This window comes from Malaclemys terrapin, chromosome 9 (genome assembly GCF_027887155.1).
Source record: "Malaclemys terrapin pileata isolate rMalTer1 chromosome 9, rMalTer1.hap1, whole genome shotgun sequence".
Classification (NCBI taxonomy): domain Eukaryota; kingdom Metazoa; phylum Chordata; order Testudines; family Emydidae; genus Malaclemys; species Malaclemys terrapin.
In genome coordinates this window covers 11526753-11546389 of record NC_071513.1, presented here as the reverse complement: position 1 = coordinate 11546389, position 19637 = coordinate 11526753, and the positions used below count along the sequence as shown (strand labels likewise).

At 47.9% G+C, this 19637-nt stretch overlaps 1 protein-coding gene across 1 annotated transcript in view; it reads right to left on the bottom strand.

Annotated features, from left to right (window-relative positions):
• PASD1 (PAS domain containing repressor 1) overlaps positions 1-19637 on the bottom strand; it is a 94994-nt gene that overhangs the window by 28869 nt on the left and 46488 nt on the right. The window contains exons 10-15 of the mRNA XM_054039294.1: positions 14621-14727; positions 8528-8675; positions 6214-6295; positions 4138-4261; positions 2012-2121; positions 941-1027 (exon numbers count right to left, since the gene is read on the bottom strand). Coding sequence (XP_053895269.1) covers positions 941-1027; positions 2012-2121; positions 4138-4261; positions 6214-6295; positions 8528-8675; positions 14621-14727 — 658 coding nt within the window. The remainder of the gene's footprint in view (positions 1-940; positions 1028-2011; positions 2122-4137; positions 4262-6213; positions 6296-8527; positions 8676-14620; positions 14728-19637) is intronic.

Sequence of the window (19637 nt, the reverse complement as noted above, 5' to 3'; positions counted from 1 at the left end):
TGATGAGCCTTACGATGGAAGGCACTTGACTCTAAAAATGATTCTGAATGGGCTACAGGCCCGATGCAGCTCCCGGAAAAGTCAGTGGAAAACCCGAGCCCAAAGTAAGAGCTCAGTCATGAGTCACCTTATACACGTGTAAGGAGTAAGGGGCTGTGAGGTGCCCCCCTGTGCAGCTACCCACATCAGCAGGCTGGGTGCAGGGTCAAGAGCTAATGAGCCGTTCCTCCCTCTAGAGCAGTGGTTCTCAAACTAGGGCCGCCGCTTGTTCAGGGAAAGCCCCTGGCGGGCCGGGCTGGTTTGTTTACCTGCCACATCCGCAGGCCCGGCCGATCACGGCTCCCACTGGCCGCGGTTCGCTGCTCTAGGTAAATGGGGGCTGCGGGAAGGGCGGCCAGTACGGTCCTCGGCCCGCACTGCGTCCCGGAGCTCCCATTGGCCTGGAGCGGCGAACTGCAGCCAATGGGAGATGCGATCGGCCGAACCTGCGGATGCTGCAGGTAAACAAACCAGCTCGGCCCACCAGGAGCTTTCCCTGAACAAGCGGCGGCCCAACTTTGAGAACCACTGGTCTAGAGCAAAGGTGGAAACAGGGATTGTGACTTTCTGAGCCACAGTTTGGTCCCTGGGCTGCTCCTGGCGCACTGCAAGTACACAATGACCCTTACTCAGGGGAATGCCTGCGTATCCTTCTCTGATGGGCCGCTCGACGGCACAGACCCAGTTAAAATAACCTGGGAGAATGCTGTTGCTGGAACCAGAAGAAAGGTCTCCAGCTCTCAAAACTGGTGCATCCAGCAATGAGGAAAAGCGCTGCTAACTCAAGCCATACCTGAGTCTCTTGGGCAATGATTTCAGCCCTCTCCGTATGTTACAATAATGTTACAATCTGCTGGCCACGCAAGGGCTAACGTGATCTTAACAAAACCAAACCACGTACCATCACAGCTTGCTGCGAGGGAATTGTTGGCTGGGCCACATGGTGCTGAGTGAGATGTTCAGCGGATGCCTGAGGAGTTACTATTGCCTGGGGAAGAGAACAACGGTTTGGTTTAGACCACAGCGCACCTGACGTGAGGGCCAAGAGAGTTACAGAGTGCCAGATCTACTCCAGAAGCAAATGTGTTACCCCAAGGGGCTCCCGCTCTCCAAGCATCAGCGCTGGCCAGATACAAGGGAAGACATTCTCACGTGGCCTGTGGACACGCCCATTCTACCTTGTTGAATTCCTCGCATTTCCGAGACCTTTTACTTCCTTAGTGTGCCACACGTTTACCATCGGAGAGACGGCTCCCCGGGGGGCTGGAATAAGTGACCGACTGGCAGTTTTACCAATTGAAACAGGTGCCGACCATTCCCTTGGGGACAGAGCAAGCCCTTGGTAACTCCACTGGAGGCAGCACAGCTGGAAGGATGAATCTAGCCTCTTCCACTTACCGCCGCTAATTGCAAATCTTTATCTGAAAACTCCCTTTCTGGATGAAACCCTCTTCACCCACACAAACCCTGAGAAAACTGGGCTTTGCCTGGGTCTGGGCAAGCAAAAGTCAACCCCAGGCACCACAAGGCCTGCAGTGCCCCCTCCTCCGGGTACTCAGCCAGTCTATGGCCTGGGATAGCAGGCACCTTTCCCCCACCACACTGGCCTGGGGTACTGTAGCTACCTGAGCAACACAAGCACGGATGCTGTTGACTATGTGGAGCTGTAGTGCAGACTGCTCTGCCGTGCTCCACAACCCCGTGTTGCTGCTCTGCTGTGGGTCAGCTCAAGCCCTGTGCGAGGGCTGTGCACTAGCCCACCTTAACAACAAGAAGCTTCTTATTAGATTCATAAGGCCAGAAGGAAGCACCAGACCAGCTAGTTGGACCTCCTGTGTATCACAGACCACCAACACCTGCCCCCCCCCCCCACCAACACCCGCACGCGAAACCCACCACCGCTGAAATCACTGTTTCCCCCTTGCAGTGCTAAGTGCACGCTAGAAAGGCCGTCGCTTGCAGGGTTATCTACCTGTGCGCTCCCGCTCGAGGCCAGCCTCAGAGACGCCTTCTCCTGCTGACCCATCGGCACTGATTGCCTGGTGGGAGTGCTGGCCTCTGTGTGCCGCATGGATGATGTGGCTGCAAAAGAGAAGTTCCTTTTAGATGAAGTAACGGCATGAGGCCATCAGACGTGCTCTCCTATTTGAACGGAACCAGAAGGAGTGGAGGCGTGGCAGGCCCAGCTGCTACCCAGCGCCCCAAGACACTGTTGGACCTCACAAAAATATCTGCTCTAACAATTGCCTAAACGTGGCAAAGAAAGCAAGAGGCTAGCAATCAATGACCATGCATAGTCCATGAGTCGCACCAAGCTGAACTGCTGCCCAGACCTGTTTACCGATCGTCTCCCCTGCTCCTTCTAGGCAGGGGGGGCCGTTTTTGATGATAATGACTCATTTCAACTTTCTCTCCATGGTGTTTCTCCAGATGAGCCACACATGAGCCCTACAGAGCTACACAAGTTTCCCCACATGAGCACGAAGCCAGACCATCTCTGCACTGAAACTCACTCTGAATATGCCACTGCACGAATAGGGCCCCCAGGCTTGCTTTCAATACCGCAGTGCATTATATGCATGTAACATCCCTGTGAGTCCTCGTCCTTAGCCCAAATGTGACAAGGTGAGATCCCACGTCGCTCTTCATGTCAGGAGGCCAGTCTTCCAGATCTTCCTGGGCACTGATTCTCCTCCATTCAGGAAGTGAGGGGCCAGCTCTTAAATGTCTGACCAGGTTAGATTTGCACATGCGGCCTCTGCAGTAAATAGCCCTCAAACTAAGGCAGTAATGATGAGCTGAGCAGACAGACAGGCAGTTTCTACTGAAATGGACAAAGCGGAGGCCTTTTTTAAGGGTATTCACAGAAATGTCCCATTAAATTCCAGTATCTTGCTGCTTCAGCTATGACTATCTAGTGTGATTCTCAGCAGGAAGGCTAGAACGCTACACATTCCCCCCCTAAACTTTCCCCCATTGTCACCCCTGGGGCAGCAGAAGCAGCGGGGGTGCTAAGTGCAGACAGCTGCCGGGGCTTTAACCAGTGTGAACTACACCTGCCCTGAGCAGGGAGTAAACGACACAGCTGATAAAATGCCAGCACTGGTCTACCACCCTCGTGCGCCCGCAGTTGCTACAGTGCCCAGTGGAACTGCACCAGTGGGGAATTTTAGGGGAAAATGTCTAGTGTAGACACATCGTAGGCTGGTCCCTCCCGCCCCCTCTGCTCATTTAATAATCATCTCCTTCTCTGACCCAGCCACGCCTTCTCCTCACACAACCTTCCCCTATCTTTGCACTCACTGGCTCTCGCCCCATTCCCAATCACAGCCCAAACCCCACCCGCCTGGCTGCATGGATGACGTATATTTCCAACACACCTGCCGCTGCAGTATCTAGGCGTCTTCCTAGGGGAAAGGAGAATCACCGAGAAGGCAAAATCTCTCTGCCTCCTCCCTCGATTAACCCCTCTCACAAGCACTGGGCTCTTGGGCTTTGTCGTCACAGCTTAAAAAAGGCGGTTTTACAGCGAGATGACCAAAGCGTGTTAGCTAACCTGCTGTAAAATCCCACCGGAGACGAGGCTCTGAACCTCTGTGAGGGAGTGAGGCAAGGCCCGTGCTAAACTCCCGCCCAGGGTTGGCCTCGCCTAGTTTACCGTGCGGGAAAACTGCAGATGCCTTGTCTGCGTTCTGCTTTCACGGCCGGGTGACTAATGCGCAGTAGTTGTCATATGGTAAAAACACACCGTTTCTTTGTCAGGGAAGACACAGCCTTGGTGGCTACCTTCACTAACCCTGGCAGCTTCACTGTGGTAGTTGCTGGGAAAGGCCGGTGCATTCAGAGGCCAGGTATGGTCCCATCCTGTGCCCGGGGAACCCCAAAGATGTCAAAGGGGACTACTCTGGGTTCAGACGGCTGTGACAGATATAAACTAGCCAACTGGCAGATTGTCCCCTCACACGATTTTTTAGGTCTCTCGATAGAGTTCAAAACTTCCAACCGAGATTTGAGGTGTAGGGATTTTTGAGGCGGCCAATACGTTAGTATGGCACCTCGCCTTTGCTGGGCTCTGTCGACGCTGACTAGGATACGTACATGCTGAGTCGGAGAGTGCGGTGTGTGAAGATCGCCGGGAGCTAGGCGAGGATACAGACACTCTGTCCCTGCTGGTTTCTTGGTTGTTTCCACATTGCCTGATGTCTAGGTAACTATTGTGACTCTGCGGTGAATAAAACACAGACAGCAACATCCTTAGCAGCACAAAACCAACATCAGCTTGAACCCCCTTGAATCTTGATCGTGGCTCTTTCTCAGACAAAAATGACGTTTGGTTCTTAAAGGGCCACAGCTGCCGCTCCAGTATTAATTTGGGTGATTGGAAACAACCAGCGGCTTGCCCTCCTGCATTACAGTGTGCTGCCCTCTTGTTCCCATCGCTGCTGATTGCCAATAGATTGGTGTCTAAATAGAAGTGCGCTTTTATAATTAGCTGCCTTCCGCCCAATTTCTCCAGGGATGTCCCAGCTCATTGGCTATGACATGCTGGGCGGTGACTGAGGAATGAGCGAATGTCTGTGGCAAGAGGAACTGGCTGGCTGGAAAAGGGAAAGATTTCATTTGTTGCAGACGTGGTGGGAGGGGGCCGGGAGGAGACACAGACCAATTTGGGGCGATATCGGCCACAGCTTGATTAGCTTGTATAACCAATGCCAGATGGCGAGTGTCTGTTTAAGATGAGATCCCTGCTCTCCTTACCCACATGAGTAGTCACACTGACTCCAATGGAGCTACTCTAGCGAGTAAGGGGTCTGGCAAAATATTTGGAGAGGGGACTGGCCTAAACCCCGCCCTCTAAACAATCAAGACAGGAGCCCGCGGTCTTACACCAACAGGGCACTAACAGGCCAGCCAACTGACTGTTTATGTCCACTGAGGGCAAAACAGCCCTTCTCTCATGCAACAGGACGGCCAAGCCAGTCATGTTCCCCACACTGTTTGCCAGCCTTCCACCCCCATCCAGGTAGCTAATCATGCTAACCTCTCACCCCTCCTCCTCATTCTCTCCCTCCAATGGGAGAGACAGAGCTGCTGGTCCTTTTTTCATCCCTCCTGCCGCTCGAGGCCGGCCAGGTTCAGTTCAAGGTCTGGGTAATAATGTCCTGGCAATCAACAGGGATGGGAAAGAAAATGCAGGAAAGCAGTGTCCCGGCAGGTCAGTGACAGCTGTTTGCTAGAATGTGTATTTGCTTGAATGCAACACAAGCTCTTTAAGACAGTAAACTATCCAAAATACACCATGGACTGAAACAAATCTAAATCACAGACACACACATACTCAGCAATCAGATTCACTGTGCCCAAGCAGTCTGCCATGTAAAGACCACAGTGTAGTAAAGAGTTATTATTATATAACCAGCCCCCCTACACCTCCCTGGAAATGGCTTTTCTAAAGTAATGTCTGAAGAGCTATAAAGCCAGCGGATTGATAACCTCAAATGATTACCCAACGAGCCACCTGCGATTACTTTGCAAGGTCTTGTTTTGAAGCTATTCGGTGGATATACTTAAACGAAACTGACATGACCCTGTTAACTGAGTGACAATGCCCGATTGATCCAAACAATGGAAATTATTGATATGATCACAGCTCTGCCCTCCCTCTGTATCCAGCCCAACCTTGCAAACATGGCTGAGACCTGGAAAAAAAAAAACAATAAATCATTCTTTTCCCTTCACTTCCTATCTTTGTCTGATTATCCATGGTGAATCAGCATAAAAGCGGCAAACACTGTGGTACTGATCTGTAGTCAGTGTCTCGTATGTCGGTGGTACTGAGCGTTAATACATCATTTACTATCTAACAAACTTCATTCTGCTCTCTTGTAAAATACCTTCTTTTCTTCTACTGAACTGAGGTGGCTTAAGATATAATTTGGGTAAAGGTCTCAGAGAGAGCGGGAGATCTGACCTAGCGGTATAATAACGATGCAATCATTGAGTTTGCATTGTTATAAATGAGCTATTGTAGTGCAATGCAGTGTTAAAATCCTCCTCGCGGGTTTGAAAGATAAAGAACTAGCCGGTTTGGAGGCTGAAACAGGGGAGGCGTAGTCCATATCTTTTTCTAACATTAATGAGTTCCTTTTATTCGTTCCCTTCAGCATGCACTACCTTCAAAGAAGAAGAGGCCAGTTCGATTGATGACTCCTCAAGGCCAAGATCTCTCCTTCTTTCAGCTCGAACCTCTGCATAACTACATAGGGGGAAAAAAAGAGAGATTTAGAACAAAATTCTTATTCCCTATTGGAAGTGAAAAGTAGGCTGTGAAATAAAAACAATGGCTGCTTCCTTAATGATAGCTAAGCTGATATGCAGTTCTCTGAGGACCTCTTATTTTGTACCTGCAGCTTTGTGCACACACAATTGTTCGTGGGCAAAAGGGACAGTATTCTACGGTCTACTTGCGATTTACCGGTGTACATGTACTATTTGCACATGCAAAACTGCGGAGCAGATGCTAGAAGCTGCACATGTAATCTGGGGCACCAACTGAGACGCTGATTTATAGATTCCAGCCCTAATGTCTTCAAGAAAAACGATGCTCAAAGCAAAGCTCTGTAAATATGTTCCTTTGTGAACAGCAGGGAAAAAGAGCCTCTTCATCCTTACTACAATTACCTTCACAGAGGAACTCCCCATTCTCCACAGCCTGTCAGAGAAACAGTCCTGATGCAGGTAAGTGACAGTAGGAGGTACACACAGCTTCCAGCCTGTAGCCAGTTTCTTGTGTGCCTTAATAACAGTGGTACAGTAGCTCAATGGGACTCAGGCTGTGCTCCGGGGAGCTTCGCCTGAGGAAGGCCTGCATGGCTGTGAGCCCTGTTTTTGTAACTGAACAGTGTCACACTTGCGCGGGAACCTTCCTCTCAGTCATGGGGTGGCACGTTTTCAAAGCATGCAGCCAGCATCACGTATCACCACGGATGGGAATACAAAGCTACCTACTGACTTCAGTGGAAGCTGGACATGTGGAATGATGGCAAGTGATGAGCCAAATTTAAAGCCCATTGAGATCCCTGGAGAATGTGCCTCGGAGTCTAAGCTCTCTTGCAACTCTTACTAACTGCCTTTTAAATAATAAAACATTAATGATTTATTTGACCTGAGATTTAACTATGAGAGTTCTTAAAATCCAGGAGATATTTCCGAGACTCTCCAGTACGTATATAGAGTGTGGTCAAGGGTACAGTGTTAGAACTAAGGTTGGGGTAAGCACAAGACCCTAAAGTAGGGTTAATGGGCACAGATCCATTAAGAAGTCAATTGGGAGTTGCCCATTTACACCGCTTCAGAATCTGGCCCCTTAGCCGCAAATGTCCTTTATTTCATCTTTCAAATCCAAGGTTCTATTCATTTTTCTATTTTACTAAGTAAAATGTATGTTCAACCTGAATTATTTGATGGGTGTCTAGGACTTTATTAAGGATGTGCATGTACCAGAGGCAGAGACAGAAATATAGGCGCACACTCCATAAGGTCGGAACCTTAGGTGACAGAAAGATCTAAAAATTCCCCCAAACAAGGCAGAATCAACAAGCCTCAAGATATGTAAGTACCATCATGAATGCATTCAAATTAAAACAGCTCTCAGTGTGTGGTTTATACTAGCATATATAGTTCTGCCCACATATGCCTACTTATTAGGATACAATGCTCTTAACGTTGTGTTTCAAAATATCTAAACAGAACGACTGGTTACTAATGGGCTTTTCTCCAAATATTTGATAGTCTCAAACAGGGAAGACAAGGATAAATTCACATTTTACTAAAATTAGCTGACCAAACTGGTATGTCACTTTCTTTTTAAAACCCTCCACTAAATCCGTTCTAAGTATACACTCGGTCTTGTTCGAACCGGCAATGGAAATTTACCGCTGACATAGATGGAAGCAGATTCCAACCCAGTAATTGTGTATCACAAACCTCCAAAACTAGAACAAGACTGTACAAGATTCATAGCACATTATTTAATGCTACGAGTACAATAGAACCACCACTAGGGGGTGTCATGTGCTAAATTTTACAGTTCAGATACGGGTAACACAAACAGCTATCTCCAAGTCACTGTGTTCAAAAAGAGCTGTGTTCAAAAAGAAGTGTATGAATACATTGACATCCATACGGCATTCTGGTTATGAGCAGCTTTAAGTTTTTGATGTATCTGTGTCATGGCTAAGGACAAAAGTGGAACGTAATATACTCAGCCCAATGTTACTTCCAGGCTTTTTGACTTCGTTGCCAAAAAGTGACTAATGAAAACATTAAAAACAATTTCCAGGTTCTCACCCATAATAATTTTATATAACTATGTGTCATCACAGTGAGTCAAATCACACCGCAAATATTTGGCTAACACATAAAAGAATGGAAAAATGGAATGGATGAGGACACTGATTAACAGAAAGGGTTAAGCACATAGTCCTACCTAACTACAAGGTGTGTACAAACAATGAACTCAGGTTTGGAGTTCCACTGGTGGTACGTGATGTAATAGTGCGTTTGCAACCATATCCATTGTTGGCCTTTGGTCAAGAATCTGTAGTAACAGGACTTTCCTTTTCCAAATTGCATCACTGTTAAACAAAAAGAAACAATTTGGTTAATAACCGTTACATTCTGATTGTAATTGAGATTAGAAGAATAGCCCTGTCCCGTCTAACACCGCTAACATTGTTATCAATCCTTCCTCAACATCGCTTACATTTTCAACCAGGTGCTGGGTTTTAATCTGATTTGCGGTTATTCATTTAAAAAGCAAGTGCTCCAATATTTGGGGTTCATTTTTATACATGGTCATAGCTGGCACAGGTGTAGATTCTGCTTCTTTGCCAGCGAACAGGACCTATAAATGACATCAACCGAACGGTACATTGGCACTTTCTCAGTCTACCTGCACGCATTTCAGACATCGCTGGCTTAAAGGCAGGAAGCTGATAATAGAAGAACCCTGATCTGAAAGTGGAAGTCTGTTTCACTACTAATTGAAATATCCACAGATTAGACTGTATAGCGGGACCAAGTCTTCCTTTGAGAGCCAGTTGTGTCTAAAGTTAACCACTTACATCTCCCTTTTAAAATACCATTTCACGAGGGTTGTTTAAAAAAATGTAATATTAATGACCAGGCTTTTAAAAGGGCTTCCCAAACTACAGGCACAATTTTGCACCAGCAATTCACTGTGTCTACAACTGAACTCTTTCAGGAGCTGATCCAAACCCCACTGAGCTCAATGGAAGGACTCCCATTGACTTTGAAGGGCTTTAGATGAGGCCCACAGAGAAGAATGGATGGTCTTGTGGTTAATGCACTGAATTGGGAGACAAGGGCGCTGGAGTCACTTCCTAGCTCTGCCACAGATGTCCTGAGTACCTTGGTCAAGTCATTTGATCGTCTGTTCCTCAGATTGCCCACATGCCAAATGGGGATAACAACGTTTCCTGTCCATGCAGGGGTAGCAGATAACTTTCTTAGTGCTCGTGAGGTGCTCAGAAAATATCGGGATGGGGAATATAAGTAACTAAGTAGGTAGATTAGATGCCTGAGTACCAGATTCCACCCACAGATCCAGTAGAGTTAGGTATCTAAATAGGCTGAACTGCAGCCCTGCCCCCTGCACCACCCCTGAGGCCCTGCCCGCGCACCACCCGTTCTCCCTGAGGCCCCACCCCTTCTCCCCTGACCTCCCACCACTCGTTCCCCACAAGGCCCCCCCTCACGCCACCCCTTCCCTGTGAGTTCCCGCCCCTGCGCTGCCTCTTCCCACAAGTCCATGCCCCTGCACTGCCTCTTCCCCTGAGGCCCCGCTCCTGCACTGCCTCTCCCCACCAAGACCCTGACCCCCCACTCGCTCCTCTTTGCCCCCTCCCTGCCCACCTCTAGCCCTTATGGCTGGTAAAAAGCCCTTGACTGCAAGCACATGGTAATAAAAGGACACTGTCAATTTAAAATCACACTTCTGTCTGAATGAGATTTTTCTACCTACTACTGTTCCAGATAGCACCAAAGATTATTATAGCTGATAATATATAGCTGGACCAAAACAATTCTCTCTATTATTTCAGTTAGTTTCCTTCATGTGTTTGACACAATTTGTGTGTAGTCATTTTCACTGTTTCTTCCGTGTACTCAGCCAAGCACTCAGTCCCCTGTCGTTGGTTTGGGTCTTTTGCACAGCAAGCGGGAAGAAAAAAACTGGATGTAAAAACACAAGATAAGACCGGGGGACCGAGAAGCACATGAAGTACCTGAAACTACTTTTAACTCACCATTTGAAACTGACTTGATTCCAAATTCTATAATTGCATCTACAGTCTTGGGTCGATAGTACTGGAAGGTGTCACCCACCCACCCACCCACATATACTATATTACATACACAACCATAGGTGCCGACTCCATGGGCGCTGGAGCACCACAGAAAAAAATGAATGGGTGCTTAGCACTCACTGGCAGCCAGCTTCCCTCACTCCCCAGTGCCTCCTGCCCACCTGCTGCCCCACTGATCAGCACCTCCCCCTGCCTCCCAGCACCTACCGCTTGCCCCAGTCAGCTGTTTCACAGAGTGCTGGAGGCTCTGGGAGGGAGGGGAAGGAGTGGGGATGGGACACGCTGAGGGGAAGGGATGGAACTGGGCGGGAAAGAGGTGGAGTGGGGGCTGGGCCTGGGGCAGAGCGGGGGCGGGATGGGGGTGGCGGCTTGGGGGAAGGGGTCAGGTGGGGGAAAGGGTCGGGGTGGAGCAGGGGGTTGAGCACCCCCCCAGGCCCAGAGGAAGCCGGCGCCTATGTATACAACCTTTAATGCTAGAGAGGTCAAAAATGCATCCTTTTGGACACTACAATGTGAGGCTCATGACTGTCATGCACGGATAAGCCCTAGGGAAGCTACAAGTGTTGCATATAATGCTCCGTCTTGATGAGAGCAGAAGCAGCTGAGACGGGCAATTGAGCGCTTACGAAGGAACTTAAAACCTGAGTTTTCATCTAAGCTTCTCCAGTGTGCATTCACGTCATGGCTGGCTGTCTCCAATGGGGTAGCTGAACATGCTCCCACCACCTGCACAACCCAGGTAGAGAACAGAGCTGGTTTATAGGGGTTCAGGTGCCTATAGGCTTCAGGTTCAGATGAAATGAAAAAAATATGGGGTCATAAAACAATACCAGAGAAGCTTTACAAACCCACACCAGGTAGTAAAACAACCACATTTACTTAATGCCACCTCCCAGCCCCTCCTTAGAGTAGGTTCAAGCTTCAGTGAGATCTGTAGTAACACCAGCATGGTATATTGTAGCAGGAGCAAGCCAGGCATGGTATGGATGGTCCCTGAAGAACTTAAAAGCAAACCACTGGGTAGATAGCAGCAGGTTGAGTGCTCTTCCTAATCTGGCTAATGAGAACATTCAGCACACACTATTACATGTCATGACATGTAACCAATAATAGCAGAGTGAGACATACACGGCAATTTCCTGAAATATCCTGGACAAATCTTACTGAATTCAGTTTATGTATTTTAGGAGTTCATTGCATTAAAAATGCAAACGTTTATGTACTAGTGTGGGATTGCATGGCACATCTCCAGGGAGACATGATTAATGTAAACCCTTGAGCGTCAAAGGACTCTTTTAAACAATGGGCCAGACAAGAAGGAAAGTTTGGGATAAACAAATTTGCGTGGGGTTTCCCAGGAAATATTTGGGAGGAGGGAAATGCAAATTTCCAACTCTGGACCCAACCCTTTTGAAGCTGCCCTGAGGAGAAACCCATTGTCTATGACTTACTTATTCCCAGATCAAAGACCGAGGCTGGATAAAGGAGTGACTCAGATTCCTGGGTGTTCTTATTCTGAGCAAAAGGTATCATGAATGTGTAACCACAGAAAACCATCTGTGGGGTATTTGAAGGACTGAGCCCCTGTCAGAGCCCTTGGTAGAGTTGGGGTGATCTCTAGTAAGCTTATTAGCATGGGTGTAGGTTCTTTTATTGTTTTTAATGTTTTCTCTGTACTGCTTTTACCTTAAGAATAAATGTGCTTGTTTACAAAGGGCTGTATGGTAACTTTACTGTGGGCAATTATGCTGTTTCCAGCCTCTGAGGAGAAGGCAAAAGAGGCCTGCTTAGGCAGTCGGACTTGGTGGGGAATTCACAAAGCTGTGCAACTTGGAAATATCCCAGTCGGGAGGGAGACAGATGCATGTCTCCGCCCATCAGAGGTGAGAGCTGGGGAGCCAGAAGCCTATGTGGGTGCCTTTGCTGGACCACAGAGGGGGAATACAGGTGCAGTTGCCCTGAAGTGATACAGGGGCCATGGCAACTCGACTGCGGAGCTCCATTTGATTCTTGTTACCTTATTGCCCCAATAAATGGCATTCACACATGGCACATTCGCATACACACTGGGCCTGATTGTTCCCCAGAGTTATCAGTGCAAGGGAGACTTTCTGGGTTGATCTTCTTGTGCAGAATATGGAGTGGGGAAGCATCTGCCCCTGCCTATTCAGCACCCACCCTCTCATCCCCAACCCCAGAGAGTCCTCTGTGGGGTCAGAGATCTGAAACTGGGTGGGAATAAGCACCCACGGGGTATCCACCCAGAAGCTGCCCACATCTTGCCAATGAAGCCATATCACCTGGGAGCTGGCTAGTGGCTCCAGAGTTAGTGCAGGCACAGAGCTTCCACCCTGATGACAATGGGCAGCTGCAGATCCCCTGGGATCCACATAATCTGTCAGGGAACCTCAAAACTGTCCCTGCAAAAATCCCAGGAAAATTCCAGGATGAAAGTTCAGGGAGGTTTTACTCCTCCACCCCCCGCCCCCCGCCCCCCGTGGATGTTTCCAAGGGAGACAGCCCTCTGCTGGATAGACTCAGATTCTGCTTTAGCTATTAAGACAGTTTGGCCCTATAGCGATATAGGACTGTGACACACCACTGAGCAGTTCTGATTCTATCCAGCAGAGGGCAGGGATTACACATACACCCTTGTTAGTTCCTTATTGTACAACTATACCTAGCAGGAGTGGCCAAAGTTACTGACTGTTGGAGCCGCATACAACGATCTTCAGACCTTCGAGAGCCGGGGTGCACCTGCCGGGGCTCAGAGCTTAAGCCCCGCTCCTGCTGAAGCCCTGAGACCCCCCCACCCCACTGGGCAGGAGCCAGAGGGGATGCATGGGGGGAGCGGGGAGAACATGGGATCACACACACCCTGAGATTTTTGCCAGGGGGTTTGCTGGCCCTGCTTGGTCACATGGTGCCACCGGGTCTCCCTCCTGCATGGCAGCTGCTGGAGCAGGCAAGCTGGGAGCTGCGGCCATGGGGAGAGGCAGCAGCACACAGTGGGGAGCAGCAGCCCCGTCCTGCAGCTCCCAGCCATTTGCAGCTGCTTCTCCACGGGGAGCTAACACCTGGGAGCTGCAGGGATGGGTTGCTGAAGGGAAGCGTGCCTGGTGGGGCATGACTCAAGCAACTGTGCCCCTCCCCTCAAGAGGCACCAGTCATATCTGGCAGAAGCCCCTGGCCCCACCACTCTGCTGCAGGGCAGAAGCCCCGAGCTTCTCCCCTGCCCCAGTCTGGTAGGTGGAGAAGGGAGGACATGGCGGGGCTCTGGGAGCCAGACTTTAGCAGTAGAAGAGCTGCATGCGACGCACAAGCTGCAGTTTGGCCACCCCTGCCCTATAGAGTTAGTTCTTTTGCACTTTTGATAAAACTACCCCCTCCTCTCGGATTGATCTGAGAGACAGACTGACAGACAGATGCCACCCGTTTTAGCCAACAGGGAATCTGTACACAATATTTCTTGAGAATCCATCTCAGTATGGTAGAAGCATTTTACAAATAGTAAGTAATTAAGTATCACAACAACTTAATGAGGTGGCACTATTATGCTTATTTTACAGATGGGTAATCTAGGCACAAAGAACTTAATTATAACCTGCTTCAGAACTTAATTATAGCCTGTTTTCCAGAGGTTCTAAGTACGCAAGGTCCCATTGAGGACAATGGGAATGGAGAGTGCCCAGCCGCTGTGACAATCAGCAAAAACCCAAGAATCAAGTTTCAGAGGGGTAGCCGTGTTAGTCTGTATCAGCAAAAAGAACGAGGAGTCCTTGTGGCACCTTAGAGACTAACAAATTGATTTGGGCATAAGCTTTAGTGGACTAAAACCCACTTCATCGATGCATGCCAAGAATCAAAGTTGTTTGCACAGTAACACAATAGCAGAGTCAGGAACGGAGGACAAGAGCTCTGGCTCCCAGTTTTGCAGTGTAACCTCATGTTAGGGCGACTGACTTCCAGCGCCCAAACACAACAGATATCTGCCTGTTTGGGAAATTCTCACTGATAAAATTTGCCCTGATAAAATAATGGATTCCTAGGGGTTCATCTTCCCTAGTTAGGCATGAACTGAGCCATATTTTACAGGAATAGGGAAGAATTTCCCTAATGAACATATACATTTTTGCACAACATTCATAAGCTCATGTTATCAGTTCCCTGCAAGCAACGGGAAAGGAACTTACAGTGTTCATGGCACCTAGCGAGAAGCTCCAGGTCATCAGCGTGGTAATAATCATAACCTGACGTTCCCAGAACCTCAAAGGGTAAATAACCTATAATAGGTGGGGCCCTAGAATAAAAGCAAAGAGAAAGACGTAAATACAAAACCTGATGTGATGACCATTTGGTAGTTCTTTAGCAAACTAAAAACCAAATATCTCCTGCCAGAAAGCTGGGAGTGATATCGATTTTTTTGTATCAGAGGGAAAAATAAAGACAAGCATGTCAAAACTGAGTAAATGAGGAGGTATCTTTATTGTTTCCTGGCCTATTCATTACGTGGGTGTATGGAAAAGCACGTATGTATGCAAGTGACTCATTCATTAATCATGTTTGTTAGCTTAAGAAATACTATGGATGTTCATGTGCATAATACACTGGAGACTGTGTAAAATTATCCAGTAGGCTGGGTGCAAATGTCATCTGGGGAGGAACTGTAGAAGAAGTAGTAAGGGCTTGTCTACATGAACACGTAGTACGTAGCAAACCGGGGCATAAATCTACCCCGCACCAGCCTGCCGCTCATTAACTCTCCGTGTGGATCCTACTGACGGGCAATCCAAGTCCCATAGTGTGCTTTGATCTACCCTGCTTTGCAATGAGCGTAGATTAAATGCACTAGGGAACTTTTAATGCCCAGCGGCACGAACACTTAGTGTGCAGCAGACTAGCATGGGGTAGATTCACACTCCAGCTTGCCACAATCTAAGTATTCATGTAGACAAGACCTAAGCAGGACTCTCTGGTAGCTGTAGGGACATGCTTTGGTTAAAGAGAAGTAATCTATTCCCATGGCACAGCTTGGGGAACTGAAACCAGCAAAATGATTTCAGTGCATTCTATAGAATAAAGATTTTCCTTCAGACCGATGTAGAGCTGATTTCCAGGTCTATGATGTCTGTGGCAGATGAACAGGGAACGGAGGAAACCAAACTAGGGCCAAGCTTCCAATTCCAAGTCAGCAGTTAGAAATCCAATACTAAATTACAGCTTTTCGAGCTGAAAATGGGAACTTTTTAAAAAGGTGCAATTACAATACTGAAGTGGTAAACAAACCGCACTAGAACAAGGTCATGGTAACACCTGGGAAATAATTATCATCTCACAACACTGCGAGTCGGGACCAAAGATATAATTATTACACCTATTGTACATAAGAACAGGCCTAATTCTGCCCTCGGCTGTGTATGTGCAACTCCCAGTTACTTCAATGGGAACACCGCATCTGCTTTGGGAGGCATAATTTGGCCATATTGTGTTTATTTGGCTTCTTGTCCCTCCCTTTGCTTCACTGTCCATTTGACTTGGCTGCTGGGTGTGATGACACTATGGAGGGCGGCACAGTTTACCTACAGCATTTTCAGTTCACTCCTCTAGAGTAAATGCGGCAATATATTCCCAGCGTAGATCATGTTTTAAAATTAAACTGCACAGGAACAGGCTGAAGGCATAAAAAGAGAGGCACATTCTCCTCTATGCTTCCTTTGCTTTGGTGTGACTTAGTACCATTTTGTGGAAGGCCAGTGCCACCAGGCAACCATAAAATGTGCTTGAACTATGGGCATGAAATAACAAAATGGATTCAGCTGAGGAAAATGCAAGCTAATCTGCTGGGGGCGGGGAGGTGGAATAATCCGAAACAGAGATTCTGTATTTAAAAGGAGGGAGAATCCTGGGAAACAGTGGACAGCACCAGGGCCGGCTCCAGGCACCAGCGAAGGAAGCAGATGCCTGGGGCGGCCAATAGAAGGGGGCGGCACTCCGTCCGGTATTGGGGCAGCATGTCCGGGTCTTCGGCGGCACTTCTGCGGCGGGTCCTTCACTCCGTCTCTTCTTCTTCGGCGGCACTTCGGCGGGAGCTCAACCGTTTTTTTTTTTCTTTTCTTTTTTTTTCGCCGCTTGGGGCAGCAAAAAAGCTGGAGCCAGCCCTGGACAGCACTCTGTCAATAGGAGTTTGCAGTGCAACAGGACACAAAAAAGGCACGTGTGAATTTGGGTTGTATGCCCAGCATCACAAAACCAGGAGGTAAATCCTCTCTCTGGGCCTGATCCACGCCCACTGAAAGATTCCCATTGACTCTCATGGCATTGAATTGGGCTCTCTCTGGAGTGAGACATTCTAAGGTCAGACGGGACCTGTATGACCACCTAGTCTGACCTTCTGCAAAACACTGGCCATGGTACAGTCATTTCTGCACCAAACCCAAAACTTCTCTTTGAGCTATAATGTAACTTCTAGAAAAAGATCCAGTCCTGGTCACTATATGATACAGCTCCAGTGCAATATTGCATTCATTTCTGGACACCACATGGTCAAACAGCTTTAGAAAGAGTTCAGAGAACAGAAACAAACCTAAGATTTATGAGAAAAGATTACAACCGCTGCATAGGTGTAGACTGGCTAAGTGCCGACTAAAAGATGAGGTCGCCAGGTGGGCGCGCAACATGGTAACTGTCTACATCCGAAAGGCAAAAATGTCAAGGAAGGAGCCGAATCACTGAGGATGCTGCTGCTAACAGGGGACTATCAGTAGGAAGTGTACTATAGACCGCAAACCAGTACTGCAAAGGGAACAGCCAGAATAACTTCACAGCTCTTTGTCATCTGATATGGTTCTAAGTTAGAACATTCATGAAGAGATACAGACACTCACATCGATAGCAGAGCAAGCCACACCACAGCACAGCACAGCTACATTCTTAATGGGTCCAATCCTGTTCACACTGAAATCAATGGCAAACCTCACACTGACCTTCATGACAGCGGGTTGCAGCCCATTATATGGGACACTCCCAAGGCAGAAGTAGAATATGGCGCTAGTTGGGATTTTACTGTTTCGGTTTTTAAAGTTTGGGGTTATTTTTAATATGTTAATGAAATAGATGAAATAATGAAACAGAAAATGAGTAAAGGCCCCAGTTTTCTCTCAGTTCCTCCCAAGGAATGGTTGCACTGGCACAAGGGAGGATAGATTTGGCCCTAAGAGATAAATAGCATCTGCTGATGAGCTAACACAGCAAACTAAATGCCGCTGCCACCTTTAAGCAATGTTAGAGCTTTCTAATCGGGGGTGAAGTGTAACACTGTGGCTGTCAAGAGTGGGGATTGAACCTGGGATCTCTGGATCTCAATGCATAAGCCTCTACTGCCTGAGCTAAATGCCATCAAACACTAAATTCAGACTAGCCACCACTAGAGGGGGACAGAGTACATCCAGGTGACACAAGTAAACAAATTGGAGATATCCTATCTCCTAGAACCGGAAGGGACCTTGAAAGGTCATTGAGTCCAGCCCCCTGCCTTCACTAGTAGGACCAAGTACTGATTTTGCCCCAGATCCCTAAGTGGCCTTCTCAAGGATTGAACTCATAACCGTGGGTTTAGCAGGCCCATGCGCAAACCACTGAGCTATCCCTCCCCCCAGCCACAGTAGAGCTACATTCTCCTCCATTTTAGGGACAATTTGCATCCACACCAAGTGGTTCTAAGTACAGCATAACCAGCCATGGGAGGATCACCCAGGGCTGCAGGGCTGTCACAACTTATACACTCCCTGCACCTGCAAAAGGAGGTTGGCTGGGGTAAAAGAGGGGTGGCCAAGGACCCTTACACCCAGATGCCATAATGGTTTCCTGTGGCCACTGGGAGACAGCACAAGCTCTCATCACGGGTGCTCAGCACTTCTGAAAACCTGCTCCTACATCATTGATTATCTGTGGGAAGCAAATGTCAGCGTTCTCTGATTGTGAGTTCTTTGGGACAGCTGGGGAAAGTGCCTAGTGGACCCTACCATAATACAAACAGCACGGTCATATTTACCCAAAATATCTTTTACAGAGCACTGTGCTCCTTTTCTTTATCTGACCCAGATTTCTGCTAAATGTGACAGAACCTGTATTTATTAAACTGGCTTTTATTTCTGTCTGTCTCTGCAACCAAGCCAATGTCTTTTGGGTCTGTAATAACACACTTATCTTCATGACCATAATGTCTTTCAGATGAATGTCAGGCAAATATTTTAAGCAGCTCGGGAAAGTGTCGTGCTTTCCGATGTGTCATCATCACTTAGAGGAACTGATTCTTTCATTGAGAATGTAACCACAAAATGCTTCTAACCTGGGGTTGGAGAAGGAGCAATCTGAAAGTTTTTAGCTAGCTTAATCACTGCAATTCCCTGTGCTAAAGGAACTGTTCAAGTTTTCTGATCAGGAGCTCCATGACTACGTGCAGTGTGAAAAGCTAAAGGGACGGACTTCAGGTTATCACCAAAGTGCAGGGATTGCAGGAGATGATACTATAGCAATCCTGTAATTAGAGCAACAAACGATGGAGGAAGGAGTAGAATATGGAACAGAAACAGGCTAATATAAAAGCATCCAGTTTGTTTTTTCCCTTAAATGATGTCTATATGTAGTTTCATGCTCCAGGTGTCTCTAGCTGGTCGATGTTTACGTAGCTCAGTAGAACTGTCCTAACCTGCTTCTGCGCTCCATTGTAGACGCTAGGTCTGAGCGAACGAGGCCCTGATTCTGAGTAGAGTTCAACACCAGCTACTCCTATGTCCTCAGCACCTTTCAGGATCAGCCCGCAAACGTGGAAAATAATCATTGAGAAATAACTGAAAACATTCGATGAAAGAATCACGGTGCCCCTACTATTCTATTAAATTGTGCATTGAACCAAGGATTGAATGAGTGAAAGCACGCTCCTGGCTCCATGTTCACTGCTTCCATCAGGCACCGCAGCACACTCCAGCTAAACGACTATGTTAGCTTAATTTACCCTCAGGAACAATGGTCTCCTCACAGGGGATATCACCAGGACTGGGGTAGAAAAATTCCTCTCTGAGTCACATCCCAATTCATTGCACTTGGATATATTTCAAAAAAGCACTTAGCCGGCTCCTGGTAGCTTTCCTCACAGAAGGTGCTGGGTGGTCATCCCCTTGAGAGCCAGGACACTGCTTTCGATAGCTCAAT